We start from the raw sequence: 23,381 nt of genomic DNA on the forward strand, positions 1-23,381 counted from the left end.
AAACTATGGAGCTTAGATCCACAGCTTAGTATGCTGACCAATGGTTCATACTCAGCCCATGAAAGAAATGAGAAACAATCACTAATGGACTTTCAAAAGAGAGAGCAACCAAATAACAATAACAGTAAAATACAAAAGGAGTAAATAACAGCATTTGGAAGCCCACAGAAACAAAGCAAGACTATAAGTGATGTAAGGAACAACCACTAACAGCTCTGAAAACTATAACAGAAGTAAATGGCAACCACTAAAAGCACTCAAAAATGGAAAGCAGTAAGAGTGATAAGCAACAAGTGTTATGGTCTTTCTGAAAAGGAAAACTATAATGAACAAACAAACAACCATTAAGATCACTCAAAAAGTAAAAAAACTAATATAAGTTAAAAGGCCTAGAAAAAGCACTCAAAGAGAAGGGCAGTCTATGGTGAAGCAAGCACAAACCATTAAAAGAATGCCAAAAAATAATTTATAAAGGAAGTGAGTAACAACCATTTTTGTCTCTCAGAAAAAAACAACAAAAAAAAAAACTGTATGATAAATAAACAACCACCCTGGTGATAAAACTTCATATGAAAAAAATAAATATAAGAGAAATAAGATGTCAATCATTAAAAGCATTTTAAAAGCAAGAGAATTTTAAATAATGAAAGTTACAAAGCATATTCCTGTAAGAGTTTGAAGACATTTTAAACAGCAGAGACTATTAGACATTTGTTTACATTTTGAAAACATGATTAAACTTAAAATAATATGAAGTAAAAATACTAATGATAATACCTTGAGCTGATATATATTACCTAACAAATACTAGTAAACTTTTGTATAATAAATGTTGTACATTTCCTGAAAAAAAAAAAAGTTCACATTTTATCTCAAAAGTGGGTCTCAAACTATCCAGATAAAATCAAAGGAAAAATATTTACAATAGAGTAATGCAGGAATGGACGTCAATAATTTGTCTATGTACTTTGTCTGTTTTTTGCTACAAACACAATTATACCTAAGAAATGTTGTAAAAGACACATTCTTAGGAAACTAAATGTATCAGTGGCCTGATCATGTTCAAATAAAGATCACATCAAATTTAGAAAGGACTGTTTTTTTAACATATAGGTTTATAAGCTTATATAATAATAGTTTAGTTTAAACTAATTCCAAAATATTTAGAAATTTAATTTTGCAAATACACTGCCAGGAATTAAACAATCAGCACCAAACATTTTGTGGAATAAATGTTTTTACAAATAACTTTTACTTTACAAAATCTTTATTGGAAACTAGGCCATATACCAGAATAATAATTAAGTATACCGTCCTTCCACCAAAGCTTGTAATAATGGTCCAACCTGTATCAAAAGAAAAATAAAACATATGTTTGTTAAACCTGTAGTGTTTGTTATCACGTCTTCAAAACTAACAGAGTTTTTTGATACATTTATACTATTAATGTCTACTAAGATAATAAAACATACCATTATATCCAAAGAATGTGTTTAGTCAGAGGGGATAATTTTTTATAAGCATGTTAAGTAAAGCAGCAGATATTTTTTTGAAATATTTTCTAAATTTTTCATCTAAATTTTCAAGTTTTTTTCTTTGTTTAGTTTTGTTTAGCTTTTAACAATAATTGATGGTTTCTCTTCATGCAATCTAGCAAGCTTCTACATATTAAATCCAAAAACACAACCACAACACTGCTTTAATACATGCTATAGCATAATGTTTTGGAAAATCATGGAACCTATTGTCCATCTTGGCTGTTTCATCCTCTACACTAAAGTAAAACTATTAATATAAAGATATATATATATTTCAGAAAAAAAAATTCAAGTGAGCCATTATCATACATATACTTAGCAAACTTTCTCCTAAATTCACTTAAATTTACTGTCTCTACAACATTCAAAGGCTATCCATTCCAAAGCCAACAAACAGCTGAAGTTGACTCTTTCCCAGCTGAAATTTATACCCATGTCCCCTAGTTCTACTGTTCTCACTGCCAAGTACAAATAAAGATGATGTATCAAAACTACTAATTCTCTATGGGCTTAAACACCTCAATCAGATTCACCCTAACTCTTCTTTCTTCAAGGTAAAACAATTAGTGACATTTCAACCTCTCATTGTACAACAGCCCCTCCATCTCAGACATCATTCTATTAACCCTTCTATGAACCCTTTCTAAAAGTTCAATATCTTTTCTAAGGTAAGGAGCCCAAGATTGAACACAATAATTCAAATGTGGCCAAACCAGTGACTCATTAATAAAAACACTTTCCTCTCATAATCATCAGATACAAGCCTTTCTTTATTATTCCTCAATGGTTCCAACATTTTGTTTACCATTAATGTATTTAAATAAATTTTTACTGTGTTTTACATTTTCAACCAACTTTTTCTGACACATTATTTTTGATGTTTTAATTTCCTGGTTCACCAACTTTCTGGATCTTCTATAATGTCCTGTCATATCAGTCAATATAAATTTCTTAAAAACTTATAATGCTTTTTTTTTTTTTAAATTTTATCTCTTATACTATTTGTGAGCCCACCTGACTTTTACTTGCAGCTACTCTTTCTACAAGAAATATGAACAGCTATCTTGAACAGTTTCCCAAAACTTTTTCCCCTCATGGTTTGACTGTTGTATTTCCTGATCTATATGCCTGAAAATAAAATTACCTATAATTATGACCTCATTAACAGCTGAAATCCTAACCTCATTGTAAAATGTCCCACTAATTTCATCAGCATCATTTGTTGGTCTGTAACAAATTTCCACTAAATGCCTTTTTCCTCTATACACACTAACAGGAACCCAAATGGCTTCAATCTCCCGACTTTTATCTTTGTTAACTTCAGTTTCAACAGGATTTAGTTCCCATTTTACATATAAAGCCCCTCTTCCCCCCCATCTTTAGTACTCTGTCTTTATTAAATAACCTAAAATCCTGTATTTCAGAGAAATTTCTGTCATCAAAATCACCCACATTTAATATGTTGGCTCCCAAGCCTATTTTGCTGATACTTTCCAGGATCCCACTAGTCATTTTACAATTACTTTTTTATGGTGTGAGTATATATATGTAGCCATTGTGTCCCAGCCAATAAGTGACCCTTTAAAAAAATAGAGCATGACTCACCTGTGGCCCATGTGGGTCTTACTGTAAGACTATCACGACCCACTGGTGAGTGTGTGGGAGCTAACATTTTGACCCTGTTTCAGTGTTTCCATTATGTCAAAATCTGACATTCCTATCAGTGTTCTAAGGTCATCTATTTTATTTCTTATACTTCTAGCATCACAATAGTAACAATTAAGCCTAATCTTATAACTACTTCTGTACTCAATTCCTATGCTAAACATTTCTCTGCCTCTTATTTTTTTGCATTTAGCTTATTCTGGTCTTCACCATTATCTAGTCCTAGTTTGAAACTTCCCTTACAGCTGAGTTAATAGCCCTTGCAAACAAGCCGGACCTTATCCTATTTAGATGTAAACCATCCATTTGAAAAAGCTCTCTTCTTCCACTGAACTAATCCCACAAGTTCAACCAATCAATCTATTCTTCCTTTCATACTAACCTAAGCCTAGCACTTAGCCCTAGTGACCTACTTATAATTTCTTCTCCACAGTTAATTCCAGACAGTATCTCTGACAAAACTAATTTACAACCTTTTTTCTTTTAATACCTTTATCAACCCTTTGTACTTGATAATTAGCTCCTTTGATCTACCTTTCCTTAGATCATTAGTCTCTACATGCACCACAAAAATTGCATTTCTGCTAGCCCCTTTTATTATATTTCCTGCATTATTAGTTATATCCTCCACATGTACCCCTGGGTGGCATAATTTGATTATTTTCTCCCTATTCACCTCACAGACAATTCTAACCACATACACTGTCAACAAACCACCTATAATGACAGCCTCCTTATTATCCACATTCTTCTCAGATCCTTTTGTTTTCTTTCTCTTTAATAGTTCCTTGTCTACAGAAACCAAGAGTTGAAATTTGTTGTTCAGTAAAGAAATTGATATTCCTGTATGTAATTATCAGCATAGCTTTCTAGTCTGAGTTCTAAAATGGAACCTTGTGTAATTTCTACCTATTATCTTAACTCTGCAATAAGTAATAATGCTTATACTCTTCACAAAATAGCAATAAAAAATTGATCTTGTTGTAAAGTCAAGATAAAAAGACAATAAAAATTGAATACATGAAAGAAAAAATGAAGTGGTGAAGTATAAATCTAATTAATAACTTCTTACACAAAAATGTAATGTTTAAAGTTTTCAGACTTAGTTACAATATGTTCTATTTAAATGTTTTTCAAAATGTGGCATATGCTGAGGAGGGGATGGGTACTAATGATCTCTTGGGGGTATGTGAACAAATATGGTAGATTCAATAGTGTAATAATGCAAAATTAAGTTTTAATATATTCTTCACTAACAAAAATAAAAAATGGTTACTATAACATAAAATTGTAATGTGTATCTATGTATTATATTTCATAACTTTCACTCCTTTCAAAGAGAGGAAGCATAGATGACAAGATTTTGAGAAATGCTGCCCCATATGACCAAATATTAAACAAGTTTTCTCAAAATGTAAACAAAACTACAGCAACATAAAAATTCCAACTTCAGAAGGAATCATTATGAAAAAAATTAATAATGAAACTTGTTCAAAATTCATTTGCTAAAAATTTATGATAAAGGCAAAATAGATTAATAAAGTGATGAAAACATGTGATAAAAAATAAGTAAAACTTGAAAAATAGGACAGTATTTAATTATTTCTCCATTTAGGGTATAAACCATTCTTTAGGACATATTAAAAGATTGTTAAAATAAACAATTTATTATTCAAATTATTGTAAAAGTTGGAATTTCATAATTTCAGAAAGAGAAATACTTAAATTTTCTATCATCACTTTTATACCTCATGTGACACTTCTTTACTTCAAATTTCTTTCTACCCTTTATTACCTTCTAAGTTTACAAGGATTTATATATTATATACCTCTATGCAAAAGTTTGTCAAGTCTGTTCTTGTTACTTTAATTAGTTATATCCCATAAACCAAAACTCGCATGCTGTGTCCCTCATCACACATGCTGTCTTTAAAAAATGTCACTAATTCCTCCTCACATTTGCTACTAGATTATTTATGACCAATGGAAAGGTTTCAATTTACTGTTTTCTTTAAGAGATTAGTACATTTGCATGATGCATTTTGAGTTATTCTGCATCAATTTCATAGTTTGCTATTGCCAAGATTGCCCCAACCAAATAAAGAAAACATTTTAAATCACATATAGCTTAGTTAAAAATCCAAGTTTGTTTCACACTGCATATTTAAAATAAATTACTATTTAAAGCAGTAACAATACCCCTACAAAAAATTGGATTGGCATTGAGACTTTGAGAATAATGTAAGATACACACATAAGTACCGAATTTCATGTTTCTTATGTATATTTATTTACTGTTATAAAAGTAGCTAATACATGAAAATTAGAAACTTATAAGTTACATAAGAAAAATTCATTAAAGAAATACTTGACAGTTTGAGCACATGAGCATGGCATGTTGTAATTTTACTGCGAATGTTGGTAATTCGATGCTGTCCTCCTTACCCAAATCTTCCATACCATGATAATTCACTTTGATACTATTCTAAGTGATGGTAAAGCAGTAATTTTAAATGGCTGAGAGATTTGAATTGTATTGGCTTTGGCTGTAAGAATAAATAGTGTGTAATTGTCTGTAACAATATAAAGTAATTCTAAAAAGAAAGGGCAATACAAATTTTTCTTTGTTTTTGTGGTGGTTACAAGGTTTGTCAAATGAACTAAGCTTATATATTGTGTTAGGGTAGAGAATACAAAATATACGATACAAAAACTTACTGACAAAAGTTTTAATATTTATACAGGATGTTTTAGAAATAACACAAATGAAATCTGAGACATTTTTTTAGTACAGTTTAAATGTATTATAATTTTTTTTTATAACTTCTGTTGTAAATTTTAACATGAAAATCACCTTGCACTTAAACTAGTCACACTTAATAAAAAAATCTGATTTTTTTACGCACAAAAGACTTAATGTATACTAAAAGCTTTCTACATTTCATGAAGATACACTTAGTACATAAAAAGTTATAGTACGTATATTTATGTAGTGTTTAAAATGTCATTCAGGTAATAGAACCTTATGTAAAGAGTAAAATATCCTAAAGTATGGACTAAAAATCTAAGATTCTGAAATAAACCTAATTGAGCCTTAACCTCATTCTTCATCAACTGTTTTTCTAAATAAAATTATCCCTTGGAAGAAAATAATTTTTTTAAGTTTTCTGGCAAGTTAGTTTATAACTACATGCAGTTCTTTTAGTAGAGTTTAAATGTATTATATATTTTTTTATAACTTGTGTTTCTTCAGTTCAAAATGAAGTGCAAGTTACCCAGATTTATTCATTAATTACAAGGAATTTCTAATTCATCTAATAATATATAATGCCAAGTTTTACTTACTATGGCACAATTTAATATATTTCTGCTTGGTGATAAGCATGTCTTATACTTTATTTACCAGCCTTTTTTGTAAAGAGTTTATCATCAAATTGTTTGGTTGTGGGCTGCATATTATGCAACATTTTATCTACTAAAAAGTTATAATTTTAATATACTAAAAATTTCTTTCTGATAGGTTCCTACCTCCACCATGAGTTATTCCTGTTCAATTGCCTTCTATATGCAAACTGTTTCTTTATACATGCCACAAGCCTTCCACTCTTCCCCTATTTCAACATGTCACTCATGTGACAATAGGAACCAATAGGAACATAATATGCATGTGACTTCCTATACACTCCTCCACCAAACTACCACTTCAAAGTTTGGTAAAAGATGTCAGCAATGGAGAAAGGTGGGCAAGAAGTGTAAGATGACATTTTTGGTATAGGAAAATTATAATTTCTGATACAGTACTCATCTCTTCCAATAAGATTAGTTAGAATCCCATATTGAAAAGAGGGTAGAACCAGTGAAAGGGATTGACATAAGACCTTTGAAAGTATCTAAAGAATACACATGAAAATGAGAAATTTAAATCCAACAATCAGAAGAGAGGAACTTCTAAGCCAGTTATACTCCTCATCCATTTGTAGAATGGATAATATATAAGGGTGGAAAAAGAGAAGAGCACATACAAGTGGAAGAAAATGTGACAGAAAAGTGATTCTAACCAGAGACAAATACTGTAACTCAATCTCACAATGAGAAAGGTGAATAAATGAGGATGCACCTTTGGGTGTAGAGTGGCTCAAGCACAGTGGATCATACTATGTGAGTCAATTACATTCAAAACCTCTTTGCAGAATACCAACATCCACATGAGAGTAGGATGATGATCATTCTATCTTCACCTTAAACCAGAGACTAAGAACCACACCAATTCCCTGGTATGGCATGACGATAAAATATTGGAATGTAGGACCACATTAATGTCACAATCTCGAAGGGCAGAATACCTGAGGTGACATCTGGAAGAATAAGAAAGGTAATAACAGAGGAAGTAAAAATCCTAAGGTATGGAATAAGAGCGCCTAACATCTGAAAAGTGAGGAGACTAAAAACACATGATTGAAGAACCAGGAGAGAAATTCTGCCACATGAGTCATGATAGGCTTGTCAGTGGAAACCCCCCCTGGTAGTAGACCAAATGTGGAATACTTGCATTTGTACACCTCCTTGGAAGATGGATAGATGAAACTAGCAAACAAAGATGTGACATGCTGTGCAAAATTGGATTATCTCACCAAAGAAAGGACAAAAGCCAGACATGAAGACTTAGGACTTCAAGGTTTGGATGTGAGACATGATCAAGGTTGACAAAGAAGAAAGAGAGGAAATGGAAGATAGATTTGGAGAAGCAATCATTGTAGCCTTGGAAACCAAAGCTGGCCAGTAGGTGCAATCAGAAGGATTCGACAAGGAGTAAATAGGACAAAAGAAATCACCCAATGAAGTAATCAGATGAGTTGGTACATATGAAGATATTTTTGCAACTAATCATGGTTAAAAGCATTTACTGCCAGAGCATTTGGACGAGGTACAGGCAACCAAAAAAATATAACTTGGTGTTGAAGCCCCATAGCAAGAACCCCACCAATGGCAAATATTCCTCAAAACGAGGGAATCTAATGTCCACCCTGTGGGATATATCTAGTTCGGGTGTGAAGGACCATCCCAATCAGATTGAAAATACCTGGCACATGACATGTAATAAGGCAAATGTGATGTGCTTGAGCCCAGTATAATAAATCTAACATTTGAAAGCATAAATCTTTGGACTGTGTGCTCCCTTGATGGTTGATGTGTGCCCCAAACCATAGAATTGTCCATATAAACTATCACCAGACAATGATGGGTGAAATGAATGAAGTGATGCAATATCCAACATATAGCTAAAATGTAAAGATCACTGACATACAAATTGCTTCCATCTGCCAGCCAATGGCCCAAAGCTTCCTGGTGATTGATCCTTTTCCCCATCCCTGCGGTGATGCATTTAATGAAATAATGTAGATCTGGATGTGGTCAAGGAAGTTCACATCTGTTGATTTATGGGCTTTATCCAGCTACAAATGCAGATAATCATGCAAGGAAGGAAAAAAAAGGTTCTTGAGCAAAGTTCCATCATTCATGGTGCCTGCTAAAAGGACCTGATATGGGCATGACCGAGAGGGATCAGTGATGTCATGGAAGACTACATCTCCAAAAGCAAGAGAACTTTCTGAGCAATAAGTGACTCATCCTAGAGGACACAGTGAACCAAAAGTTCCACTGAACGAAACTGTAAAGGAGAATGCAGTGTTTAACTGATATTTCTCTCAAAAAATACCCCAAACAGACAAGATATTGAATAGATCTGAGAAAGAACTTTCCAATTTGATTGATCAGCCCACACAAACCACCACAGAAAGTAGCTGCTGAGTATGATTTACCAATCTACCATTTTGAATGTGCCAGAAGAAGCAAGTCATCCTTGTAATAATGAAATTGTAGTCAAAAGAATGGAGATGACATGCAAAAACTTGAATGTTAGGTACCAAGACATGCCAGAATGGAAGAACCCAAATTGGTAAACCACCCCAAAATGGACAAACCAAAGCTAAGGATGAGACTGAGATGAAGTAATTATTTAGGTAACCATTGGGGACATTCATTTCTGTCATCCACAACCCTGCAGAAAACATTAATCTCAGAGGGAGAAAAAGTTCTATGGTTATTACTACCTAAGCTATTGAGTAGTAATATCAAGGGTTGAGGAAAGATAAATTGAATATCAGCCATCAATCCATGGTTGTTTTTCAGACAATGTAAAGGTGGGAAAAAATCCTCTGAAAAGATCGGGAGCGGATGAGATTGACTGCTGCAACGGAAATTCCAGAACCACTCCAAACAAGCCCTGGCTGGTTATGGGACCTAAAAAGAGGAGAGAAGAAAATGGGGAAAGTAAAAACCATAGGTGAGAAAAGAAATTGAACAATGAATCCTTGTGACAGAAACTAAAGTTACCCATTCATCGTTGACAAAGGGAGACCAGTAATGAAGAAACTTGAAAAGCCAAGCCCCGACCATACCCAAACTCACAGGGAAGTGTCATCAGGGAAGGAAATGAGAAGTCCCCCAAGTAGAAGGAGCGTGTGTGTGTTTTCTTATAGCAAAGCCACATCAGGCTATCTACTGAGCCCACCAAGGGGAATCAAACCCCTGATTTTAGTGTTGTAAATCTGTAGACTTACCACTGTACGAGCAAGAGCCCCAAGTAGAAGAAATAGATATGACTGGGAAGGTGAAGGATTGGAAATGTGAACTAAAGGCATATGAATCTCTGACTGAGACAAACAGGCTACAATATTTGTAAGGGTGGATTGTTGATGAATTGATGCCACCAGAGGCTTGATAGTTTCACCATCTCAAAGATGTAATATCTCAGAAATGGGGCCATACATAAATTCCTGAGATATGTCTAGGATAAATGAACCTGAGCCAGTATGGCATTATGACCTATAAGGTCCCAACAACAAATAAACCATGCATGTAATATCAGAACTAAAGATGACATAGGGGCTAAAGCGGAGAAGAGAAGAGCAAGGTTGTCTGCAGAAGAGCCCTCAGGATTTATGTTGAAAACCTCAGATAGAAAGTGTATGTAAGAAAGATATGGTAAGAGGTTGATAAGGGTAGATGCAGGCAAAAATATTGTACATGGAAAAGACTTACATTTGATTTGGGAGCTAGCCACCAAATAGATAACCAGGAACCTAACAACTGCTGATATAAAAGATGATAGTCCAAACAATGGTAAGAAAGGACAAACTGATGTGACATTCTCTGGGGGCACAGCATGATAAACCCCTCACTTAATTGTGAAGCAAACTGACCAGCATAAGCCTGAATATCAGTAGAGGGGGAAAAACCAAAAAGGTTGGAAAGGTAGTTCATACAATAAGGTACGACAAGGTGAATAAGAAATAGGTGAAGAGGATAAAACATCACAAACCTGAGACATAAAATCAACAAAAACTGAATGAGGTCTAAGAGACTACTCACTTTAGAAATGGGAAGAAATGGCAAATTCTAGAAACAGAAAAAAAAAACGATCAAAGTCTTTGTTAGTCTGTAGAGGCTCAACCAGCTTAGGAGGTGCCAGGGCAATGTCTGTGGACAAAGACTGTCCCATGTAATGTTTAATCTGCTGACATATAAAAGCAGATAAATCCAGTGTTGGGTTGCCCACACCTGAGTGAGGCTTGAGAAAAATGTTAGTTATTGGTCTAACCTCCCAAATGGTAACATTAACTTTGAAATTCATTGCACAGAAAAAATTTAGCAAAGTCGTATGCAAAATTAAAGCAATGAAAATTAACTGATAAATATTCATAGAGGAACTGGATTGAATTAAAGCAAATTAAATAAAAAATGACCACTTTGTGAGGAAACCAAAGTTGAGTATGAAGTATTAAGCATTCAAAGCAGCACATCCAAACTCAAATACTGCCAAATAAGAAGTAATAGTTTGGTCAAAAAGTGTAGACAGAATCACATACGTCACATGATCACGTCATGCTCCTATTGGTGAGGATGTGATGCATGATAATTTACATGGGACACAAGTTGAAATCTTGTAATTTCAATAGAAAAGAAGAGAACTTATGGTATGCATAAAGAAAACACTGAAATATAGAAATCAGCAGTAAACAGGAACAGCTAGTCTTGTGACATGAGGTAAGTACCATATTGTCATTTCATTTCTGTTCAGTTTAACAACTGATTCAATCTTGTAGCATGTACTAGTTAACTTTCCTAAAATAAAATCATATAGCTGTGTAAAGTTCAGACTGTTTTTGTTTTTTAAGTTAATTTTATTTAAAGCTTTCTGTGCTTTAATGATGAAAGATACACTGAATAAAGACAACTTCAGAAAGAAAGCCAAAACGAAAAGATATTGGTACATTTGCCACTGCATAGCATGAATGCTTTTATTTTCTGAATTGAAAAAAAGAAAATTAAAACAGCAGCAACCGTTTTATTCAGCTGAGTGCTCAATATATGATTTATAATCAGATGAAACAGAAAATTTAAACAGTAGAGAGATTCCAGAAACATAAATTATCACAATAAATTGTTAGACCTAAAATGTCATCAACATTCATGTTTAAATAATATACAAATTACAATACCTCATTAACATCCTTTAATGTCTCTACCAACATTTTCTCAATATTTCTCATTACTGCCATCTTCTGGAATCCTTGAAGAGGATACGTAATTTTTCCTGAAGGTCCAGACTAATGATGAGGAAAAATAAAGAGTTGTGAAAAACATAGTTCTCATGAATGCTTTTATTAACAGTTACTAGTTACACTGAACTTTGGTAAGCCTCATTTTCCCATTTATGTGCTTTACCATTCATATCTTAACAATTATCTAACTACAATTGGCTATAGTAGATATTGTTCAGTCATGAACTATGCTTTACCATTAAGAGCTTAATAACAACAAAAAAACAGCAAATGTATCCATTTTCAAGTACTTTACCTTCATTAAGTTTTATTTTAGTAGTGATTATAAACTACATAACAAACAGTGCATACTTTTATTACAATTTAATGTGATAAAAAAGGATTTTAAAAAAGATTTAAAAGGAGACTTGATAAATATTGCACAATCTGATTTGTGAAATTGACACTAATCAACATACATTCTATCACTTTCACTGAAAATGTTATAAGTCAAAAATAAGCCACAGAAAAGGTTCATTAAAATAATTGTATTGATCAAACTAAGTAAAAAAATTACTTTATTAAGATGACCCAGTTAATTTTCAAGTTCCTTCTTGTATGTAAACTTAATTCATTATCTTCATAAATTATTCAATTACATTAAGACTCTTGTTTATATTTTTAAATGCTTTACATTTGTATGCACATTACAATTAAAGATAGTCCTAATTTCTGAAATTAACTTGAGGTAGATAAAGCATATCTACACATATATTTCACATTACTAGTTGTTTACTACAAATTTACTACAAGTGAAAATAAAGCATGTTACATTGCTAGGTGGTATTTTTTTAACATGAAATAGAACTGGGTAAAGTAGCAGCATGTGAATCATCTAAGCAGTTGTTTCCCTAGAAACTATGGAGGTTGATTTACCAAAAAGTACACAAAAATATATTTGCACATTCAGCCTTGTTCCAAGTTCATAATGATAAAACTGAACCAAGAAACTACACAGACCACTGACAGGCATAGAGAAATTACAGAAAATACTTGAACTAACCCTAGAGAATTTGTTGTTTATCACATAAGTTTATATAAATCATGAATAAAATCAGTAAAAAACAAACAAAATAGACAACAATTATAATTTTTGTATTTGTACAGTAGAAACAGTGTAGTGCACTTTAAATTACTGATGTATATTTTAGGTCAATCATTTCTGATTGTATCTTACTAAAATTCTGCATGGCAATGAAGCATGCTGTAATTGACTGGTCATGGAAAAACAACTACTTTACAAATATTGTATCACATTTGTATGATGATGTGGTGCTCATTGAAAGTGGATACAGATTTCACTGTGTTTTTAGAAGAGAGAGTAGTTTCTGTATTATATTTAATGATTAAGGTGATTTTCTGTAATTCATTAAAAAAAAAGCAATTTTAGAACCTAATTTACTCCAGAAAATTGTTTTTTCTAGGGATTATAAACATCTACCCATCTCTTTTGTGCTTGCATAATTCATCAGCAAGCTTAGCTAACACTAAAATTTTCATATATTTTTTATTTTGACTTGCACAATTCCTACCATTCTTATAAAGCTCTTAAGTAAAAAAGGTTACACTTTTTATTTGCTTTTTGTAAATATGTTTTATAAACAATTTGTAAAAGTAAAATCTTAAATGTTATGTTTATTTTTCTATATGTTTTCATGGAATAGTTAGTAGATTTTTAAAAAGTATAAATATATTCTCTTCCATTTTTTCACTTAAATTTTCCATACCCTTCACCTTATGAATTTAAAAAAAAACAACTGAAACTTATGCTTAACTCAAAGAATTATCAACTGTAACATGTTAAAATAAACTATTTAAAAATATATAACTTTCAATACCTTTATATCTATGTTAGTTTGATATAGATTGGGAACATTAAAACAATTATCTTCACTAAAATTTATTGATGAAAAAATAAAGTAAAAATTTGAAGAATTCAAAATATCTAAAAACACTGTGTATGTTCTATGTTAGGTTTCACAGGATCATTTTCAACTGATATCTAGTTTGTTATCTTCAAAGCTGAACTGACTGGATTCCATTTTTTTTACTGTGAATAATCAAGTTTAAAACAATCAGCTTGCAACTTGGGAAGGTAAATTAAAGGTATTTATAATAACAGACATATTTGACAAAAAACTAAAACGAATATAAGATTGTTTATTGCATCAAAAAGAATGTATTATTATATACTTGAGTTTCTGCAACACTATCAGGTTTATATTAGTTCTCTTAAAACAACTTTAGTTTTAGTACTGTTGAACACCAAACAGCAAGATATTAATCCAAAAGAACTAACCTTGTACCAGAAATTTAAAGAAACCACATAGTCTCCATGCTGTAGAGTTTCAACGTGATGCCACCAGTACATGGGAAGATAAAGCACATCACCTGGCCCTAACACTGCCTCCTGGCCACTGATATCATGAAACTTTGGAAACTTATCATACTGGGGAACATCGAAGTCAACCTGTTTAAAAAAAATGTTTAATTCACAGAGGGAGCCATACTATACTGTAAATGATCAATGCTGTTTCAACATTTGAAGTAAAACTTGTAGAACAGCTGCAAGAACATTATATGCAAATTTGACTAAAAAGTCTAATTTCAACTGCTGAGGAGGTCATTAGACAACCATTCAATCAGCCACAGCAACTTTCTCTTTATTAAAAGTAGTTAACTTCCTGAATAAACCTTAACAATTTGTAACAATCACAGTGCTTTACAAACACCCAACTTTCATAATAAAACTATAACTTGTAACAGCTACAGTGTTCTTGTTACTGATGTAAGAAGTCAACTTCTAGATAAACCTATAAAACTTGTAACAAGTTATGACAGTGCTGCATCAAGCTAACCTTTACAAGTGTAACAGCTAAAATATTCATACTGATGTTATAATTGGCTACATTTCTTCATAAACCCCTACATAAATGTACATGCAAGTATTTAAATTGGTGTTAAAGCAACCAACTTTCTGATAACCCTGTAATTTGTAACAGCTAGGGCTTTCATGCTAGTTTCAGAAGCAACCAACTTTACTGATAAACCCATATGTCTTGTTTGTTTGTTTTTTCAATTTCATGCAAAGCTACTCGAGGGCTATTTGCACTAGCAATCCCTAATTTAGCAGTGTGAGACTAGAGAGAAGGCAGCTAGTCATCACTGCCAACTCTTGGGCTATTCTTTTACCAACAAATAGTGGGATTGACCATAACATTATAATGCCCCCATGGCTGAAAGGGTGAGCATGTTTGGTGTGATGGGGATTTGAACCTGCAACCCTCGGATTACGAGTCAAATGTCTTAACCCACCTGTCTATGCTGGGCCCGTATGTTTTGTAATGGTTACAGTGTTTCAACACATTAGTGTTAAAAGTTATAGAGATTAAATAAAGAACACACACAAAAAATCAGTAGAGATAAAAAAACTCTGTATGAAATTTGGGATATATAATACTGAGAATGAATATACACCCAATGTTTCAAAGAAAAAAAAATTTTCAAAGCATATTCTGATCTTATGTTGTGTCTTTGTAATGAAAAATCTTAGGTCTCAAGGTTAAAAATCACAAAATGCTAAATCAAAGGTATGGTTACTTTACATCATATTTACATAATTTAATACTATAATGAAGTATAAAACATAAACTTAACAGATTAGTGCAGTAAAATGTCTCTTCATTAAATTCTTCTTGATTCTGTTTCATGATATCATATTTTATTACAAGATTTTGCAAAATTCCTTTTGCCAGACTCTATGCCAAATGTTTTACTACAGAAGAAAGACATAAGGAATATAATTTATAGCACAACTCTTACCACCTCCCTTAAAAATAGGAGTGACATTAAAATTATCTTTTCTTAAACTGAAGATTTATTTACAGTAATGCTCACCTACTCTCACACTTACAGCTATTATTCAACTTCCAGGGTTTCTTCCTTTGCCCACCTAAGTAAAATTATGATTTTTCTAGTTTGCTCTACTCTCTTACTGTCTTTAGCAATATTTGTCTTGTGACACTCTCCACCTACATCAATGCACCCTCTATTCTGAGCACTGCATATAAGAAATTCATTCAGATAAAGTTATCACTTATACGAGTCTGACTCAGTCTCTAACACTAGCTCTTAGTAGGGAGGAAGAGCAGGAGAGTGTGAGAGGAGGTTATTATTATTGGAAATATATTTTCAATTTGGTAAAAGTTTAACTTCCAAAATCCACTTTTAAAGCCAGAATCACATATTAATAAGGTAAAAGGGCCAGTGAGGCCATTATCCATACAGACAGTGTTTGCATAGATCAGGGGTGTGTCAATAAAAGGCTGGCACCCTAATGGGAGAATAGCACTACATCCAGAACAGGTATACTCTTCATCTGGAACTTAATTGTTTTGTGGGTGGAATTTTGCATGATTTGTCATCACTACTGTTCAGACCCCAGCAAGACAGCCAAGTTTACACTATTCAGGGTTGGAATTACATGGCCATGGTCCCTATATTCTACACTGGTGGCTAGGGAAATTGGCCCCTAATCTATACATATAACTGTATAGATTGAGATCCAATGAGTAGATCTCAACCTGTAGACTTGAAGACTCATGTGTTCTGAGTGATCAGAATCATGATGACAAGATAAGCAGTACTAAAGTGTACAAACCTTCTCTTCAGCCTTAAGAAATCCAAAAGGCAACATCCATGTTCAGAATGATGGGATAACATACACTTCATTCAATCTGAAGTAACAGAACTCATCCAGTCTGTAATTATGAACACTCATCCTCATTTCAAAATCATGTGGGCAAAGTAAATTCCATTTGCCTCTGGAATTACAGAGAGGATGTGAAACAAACTGTGCTCAACCAAATACCTGGGATGGGACCACTCTGCATTTGAAATTGCAAGATGATCATGGATTTTCTTTCATGAATGATGTACTAAACCAATATTGACAAAAAAAAAAGGCCATGCTCAACCCAACTAGATATATGAGAATCAAACCTGAATTAGTATTATGATTAGCCTCCCATGTAGACTGAAAAATTTCTTACTAGCATTTGGGAAAAATTCATCCAGGAATCCAGGTAAAAGGGTCCCTCACCTCTAAAAAGATGAAAAATCTCTGTCCACCCCCTCAATGACTGTAATAAAACAGGTGTGATAAGGTCTCCCTAGTTCCACCAGTAAAATCTAAAAAGGGGGGGTAACATGCACTGGGCAGACCTGAGAAACAGTATTCTATGCAACAGGTACCCCAAGTTCTCTAAACTTTCAAGTAAACTGATCTAGATTTATTCAATCCAATGAGTAGCAGAAATGGGAAGGATCTCCTTATGTCAAGTAAATGGACCCAGATTTATTCAGTCCAATGATTGGCAGGAATGGGAAGGATCTCCTTATGCTTTACTCATCATAATCCATGAGTAGCAGTCCAGAATAATACAGTAATACCACCCAGTAAGCCTCCAGGTGGTCTTACAAACACCTCATTTCTTTAGAGCCTGTTGCAGCCTAAATAGCATGTACTGAATTAGTGGTTGCTAGTGCAGACTTGTTTCAATAAAAGCACACCAACCTGGGTAACACCTTCCAAAGAGTAGAATACTGTGAAAATGAAGTAAGAGACACTGAAAGGTAACAATAAAAATTCTCACCTTTTTTTATAATCTGGTGGATGTGATTAAGAAAGTTACAGGTGGTAGGCAAAAACCCTCAGATGAACATATAGCCAGATCATGCAAATAACATTATGTAACACAAATTTTGTTCCTGGATAGTATCTGTTATTTCTTAATTGCTTATGCTGTAAAGTACAGAAGATGGCCATTATTCCCTTCAAACTTTGCTTTTGTGATCTGGATAATGAAATTTAGAAATTAACTTATTTTCTATGTAAAAACGGGCAAATTTGCACATTTTCATTCACATAAGGACTGAATAAAACAACATATAAATCCAGATTTACATGTATTTATGCTAAAGTTATACACAAATGAACAAAAGTGTTTAGAAGTGAGTAGTTTTTCGAGATTTATAACTGTAATGTAAATCACTTTCACTTATCAACTCCTAAATATAGTCTCCCATCATATTTTCATTATATGCTCCCAGGTCACAACAGCAATGTTTGAAGAGAAAAATAAGTCTTTTCCATTTAGTTTAGGCATAAGCAATTGAGAAATAACACTTTCTGCCCAGGAACAAGAAAAAGTAAAAAATTTGTTATATAGTATAATGTGAGATAAAAGTACTGGGGGAGGTGGTCAACATAACACCCTCTTCTCAATACATCATTGCCAACAAGTGTGTCATTTCCTGTTGATAAATATCTATCATGGGACAAAACAAAGAATGAGACATATACATGGCAGTCCTAGAAATAAAACCCAGATGCTGTGTGAAAGATTGCACAGCCTCCATGGCTGAAGACTAAACTTCTGGTTAGCCACCCAATAAATGTAGTGTGAGATGAATGTTTCAGGAATCCTCCATATACTTGATTGAAGAATTTCTTCCAATGGATGATGAATATGTTATGCCAGAGAGGAAGTCAAATGTCATATCTTATGCAAAGTTAACTGAAACAAAATTCTAAGAAGAAGGAGGCAAGCAAGTTTTATTTAATGACAAAACTAAAAATTTCTAAGATTTGTTTAGGAGGTTTGAGGTGTTTTTCACATGAAATATGAAAACAAATGTAAGATTAAAATAAGTATTTTTATTCTTAGAATAAAATTAGCTTGCATTCAGGCCGACTCAGTAAAGGTGTAGGAAATTCACAGATAAATCTGTAGGAGAAATAACTTGTTTATTTTTTTTTTCTGTGTACAGCAGACTTGTAATATTTATTGAAAGCTCATCAAATTTCATGAAGATATATGTAATAAATTCAGAATCACAGTATATATAATTTAACAGTTTCAAAGTTGGTAAAATGAACTTAATTCATTCTCATAGACTTCAAATCTGAAAACAATATCAAATTATAATTCAAAATTCTTAAATTTTTAATAACTAAGTTTGGCAATCACCATCATGTGATATAAGGTGAGGATTAACTAGCTTAATTATCATTAGCCATGGGAATATTATGAAGTATAAGAATTACATTACTTAACGTTAGTAATCCATGGAATACATTAGATAAGTATTTACTTACTTGACTCTGTCGATCATGAGGATGCCAAACAGGATGAGGATAGAGCTTGTCATAACAATCAGGAGAAAATAAAATGAACCTTTTGTAGCCATGGATTTGAGCAAAGAAGTTTTCCTGTTCATCATAGTGGACTGGTGTAATGTTACCTTTTAAGAACAGAAAGAACAGCATAAAGACAACTATAGAAATAATTTCAATTTTGCTATTTCTAAATAATTTTAATGAAATCAACATGAAAACCAGACTAACAGCCTGAACTTTACCTGGAGTAGAAATTAATAGAAGGTTAGATGTTAGAGGTCCCCAGTTGTTTTCTTTTTTCTGCCTTGCTATCCAGTTCCAATTAAAACTTAGAAAATCATCAACCATATTTTTTCCCACAGTATCATTCAGAGGCTGTTGTAGATACAATCTGAAAGTTAAAAGCAGTTGTAATCTTCTCATAAAAGAAGAAAAAGAAGAATTCGATAAACAAATCTGAATTTAAAAAAGCTTCTAACAATAAAATCTGAAGATCATGTAAGAATTACTGGATGAAAGGAGTGTTCATTGTCAGAAGACCAAAAATATATTCTTGATGTTGTGCTTAATTATCAAGAAGACTAGCTTGTTTGTTTACAACTTGTCAGCTCTTCTGAAGAATTAACAAGTAAATTCAAGTAAAAATACATACATGACAATAAAAAATTTAGTTTCAAATACATACATAACTTTATGTTAAAATATTCTTATACATTTTTCTATCTTCACTCAGAAGTTCTTAAAAGAAAGTAACTTCAATTTTACTTCAGAAGATGTTTCTCTAATAAAATGTACCCACCAAAATCTTATGAAAAGCAATCAAACATCTCCAACTTTAATTGTCATAAATGATATATTAGAAAATATACTAATCTGGTTATATTAAATGTTATTACAGTATCCTAGGGATCAAAATTCACATGCAACTATCCAGAACAATTTGTTGCACTTGTCCATGTAGGTAACTTAGTTAACCATGAATAACTCCACTGAAATGAATCAATATCTTGTTTTTTATGCAAGTTTACCAACCTATTCAACCATTCAGAAGAAACATTTGGCCTTTGCTAAAAAATCATGTCTCTAGGATATTCACTGTATATTCTTTCCATAAAAGGAAATGAGACTGATATGGATGATAAATGGAAATCAGACTCTGAACAAAATCTGGCCAGAAAACTGACAGATTTCTTATAAACCCCTATATTTATTAAAAGAAGGTTTGTTGGTGCACTAATATATTTCTTCAGGACAAACTGCACCAATTTGCCTGTGAATTTCAATCCTGGTATCCTATAAGAATAGAAACTTTATAAAATAAGTAGTTGATACTTAACCTTTTTTCACCAGCTTTCCAATTTCGAAGACACTCAGCAAAATCCCAAAACTTCATTTCAGTTCGTTCAGTTGGAGGGGTAAAATTCAAATTGTGTTCTTGTATCTTACTTTCATCAAAATATTTGAATTTTTTATTGTTTGAAAGGTAAACAGTATAAGACCCAGATCCAATGTTCTTCTCTAAGTAATCAAGGTTCCATTTTTGAGCAGAGGCAACTAATTCTGTATCTGTCAGGACTACAGGCTTCTATAAATGTAAAAGTTTACAAATTGGAAGGCACTGAATATTCCATATGAATAACAGATATAAATAACATATCAAAATATATCGAGAACATTTTCAGTATTAAGAGACACAAAATAAACTGATATAAAAAAAACTATTGCATGTAGCAACATATATAGAAGTATAACTTTTTACATCCATAAATTTATTACATAAATGACTATGAAGGAAGATCAAAACTAATTCTCTGTATTTGATATTCTAATAAGAGAAAAAATAAGCTAAATTTTTGAAACATTTGATAAGTGTAGAAAGCAGTATGATTAAATAAAGCATATAGAGGATTGATTATATTAAAATAATTTTTAATATGCAAATAAATAAATTATGTGGCAGCCATAGCTAATATAAAGTCACAATGGAAATACATCAGAACTACATTTTGACACTTGATCTTTTCATAGGTAGCATGATGCTACCGAGCACTCATTGCTTTGTAAAAGTGTATGTAACAGCCTTTTCTGATGCAAAATATTCATATACTTAGCCCATAAACATGTCTTTAGAGTTTGGGATATAGAATTTTCAAAATAGGAATTCTCTTGTGCTCAATGGCATCAGAAAACAAGGAAATATGAATCAGTTATGGAAACCACAACCCTTAGATATTTAATCAATTCATGTTTTAGCTGTGGTATACAAGGTGCAGCACCTTGCAACAGGTGAAAAATTCATGAATGCAAAAAAAGTGGCAAACACTATCTACGTTCCTTAAGCAAAATATGCAACATAATAAGGAAAGTTCTACATATGGAAACAAAACCAGCACAATGTGGATTTATCAAGATAAGGCTTTCCATCATACCCTCTGATCAGCTATCACATACTTCAAGCAACTTAAGAATAAAATTGGTATTCATGTTATTCTAAGTATTGACATATTGGTCAACTTGCTGGATGCTGCATTCTAAGTATGCGCATGCAACAGGATTGTTGAAACAGACACTGAGAATCTGTCATCTTCAAACATTAGATAGATTAAGAAAAACCTGCAAGAAGGAATATGACAATTTTCTAATGCAATCTTTCAAAATGTGAGCTATGTTACAGGGATGTCATCTGGTGGAGCATCACAGCAATACTGTGAGCAGTGACATGGATTATAACTATGTGGTGAATCTTCAAAACAATTTTAATACATTGTACTCAGTCTTTGTATAAATCTATATGAACTAAAGCTCATTAAATATTAAGACTTTTAAAGAAGTTGGGTTCTGACAAGAACTCAATACAAAAACACTTAAGAGTTTTTTAAGCAGTTAATCTTTAATGCACCTTAAGTATAAAAAAAATGCTCATCTAAATTATACATCCTAGTTACCAAGTTTAGTGAAAAATTCATAAGTTTATTAATACGGTTTAAATAATATATCATGGAAAAGGTTAAAGTTCTTACCTATCATTTGTTCATTCATAAACATTTAACATGTCTTATAGCAGACTTAACAAGTGCTATAGCATAAAAGCAAAACTTAATGATAAAATAACATTTCAAATAATTAGAATATCTAAATTTAATTATAGTTATTTACCTTATGCAGTTTATTTTTAAACAGAAGAGATATCACATTAAAAGAAAAAAAAAATAACACAAATATAAAACTTATAGTCTGTATCATATACTCATTTCTGTATGTACATTTTAAACAAACCAGGCAACAGTTTCACTTTCCTATACAATATAACATGCATCATTTTAGACTTCAAAGCTTTATAAATAACAATTTTGTAAAATGTATAAAACTGAATTAAATAGGCATGTTAAAGAGAGTTCAAGCAGCACCAAGAAACACTACTAAGTTGTATATAATATCTAGAAAGTTTTATCCCATAACTTTCACAGTTAAACAGCCAGTTTGGCAAATACATAAACATCACACTTATTCACAGCAAACTTTGTGATTAATCTCTGCAGACACTTCCCCCTTTTTTTATAGCATCTGCACTATTTAGATGTCTTCTGTTTTGCACATTCTAGTTTTATAACTTACACAAATATCATAACCAGTTAATTTTAAATGGGACTCTTTGCCCATCAAAGTAATTAAGTAAAATAATTCTCACAATGACTGATAAAATAATTTTAATGTTACTGTAAAAAATATCCTCATAAGAAGATTAAAGAAATTTGTGCTGTTAATCTGTAACTGCACGATACTCATACTACTGTGTAGCAGTTAACGTGTACTAATGGTAATAGTACTGAGTCAGTAGTAATACAAGTAGTAACAATAACATTATTACTTGAGTTAAAGAAATAAGGTATTAAGATCTTTTTTTTACTTCGTATGAATTGTAGAATTTGTTTTGATTATTCATAATGCATGATAAAAAATATATATGCATTACCTGGAATTTATTGAAACTACTAAAAAAAATTGTAAAAAAAAAAAGTCTAAAACTGGTAAACCTAAGAATTTTTATCCTCACCATTTCTGAAATAAGCCTGTCAGCATCAGGATTCAAATGACTTAACCGAGGGATTGAAACTGTAGGAAAGTCATAAGGTTGAAAGTGTAACTCATCAAATGTTTTTCCGTTTTCAGACATTATTCTTAATATTATTTACCTTGTTTTCTTCTATATATGAATTAATTAATCTTCATGTACATAAAAAAGATGAAAAGTTATAAAACGCTGAAAGCGACTCTTGAACTATTAAACGTTTGTTTTCATTATTTCTTAGTTTTCCATCAGGTGAACGAGGAAGT

The 23,381-nt window shown here is 32.1% G+C and overlaps 1 protein-coding gene and 1 pseudogene across 2 annotated transcripts in view; both read right to left on the reverse strand.

The window, feature by feature from the left end:
• LOC143229487 (polycystin-2-like) overlaps positions 1-1,300 on the reverse strand; it is a 73,839-nt pseudogene extending 72,539 nt beyond the window's left edge. The window contains exon 1 of the transcript XR_013015901.1: positions 1,291-1,300. The product of XR_013015901.1 is annotated as a polycystin-2-like (transcript). The remainder of the gene's footprint in view (positions 1-1,290) is intronic.
• LOC143229488 (hypoxia-inducible factor 1-alpha inhibitor-like) lies at positions 400-23,381 on the reverse strand. The gene is made up of 7 exons (XM_076461871.1): positions 23,101-23,381; positions 20,384-20,631; positions 19,289-19,437; positions 19,026-19,171; positions 14,166-14,336; positions 11,765-11,872; positions 400-1,346 (listed from the first exon to the last, which is right to left on the reverse strand). The coding sequence occupies exons 1-7, from the start codon at positions 23,218-23,220 to the stop codon at positions 1,302-1,304; spliced, it is 987 nt and encodes a 328-aa protein (XP_076317986.1). The 5' UTR covers positions 23,221-23,381; the 3' UTR covers positions 400-1,301.

Source organism: Tachypleus tridentatus, chromosome 10 (assembly GCF_004210375.1).
Source record: "Tachypleus tridentatus isolate NWPU-2018 chromosome 10, ASM421037v1, whole genome shotgun sequence".
NCBI lineage: Eukaryota > Metazoa > Arthropoda > Merostomata > Xiphosura > Limulidae > Tachypleus > Tachypleus tridentatus.

Coding starts and splice junctions, on each gene's coding strand:
- LOC143229488 (XM_076461871.1), bottom strand. CDS start 23,220: ATGTCTGAAAACGGAAAAACATTTGATGAGTTACACTTTCAACCTTAT. Junction 19,172..19,288: donor TCTATTAATTTCTACTCCAG/GTAAAGTTCAGG, acceptor TGTTCTTAAAAG/GTAACATTACACCAGTCCAC. Junction 14,337..19,025: donor CTCATGATCGACAGAGTCAA/GTAAGTAAATAC, acceptor TTTTTTAAACAG/GTTGACTTCGATGTTCCCCA.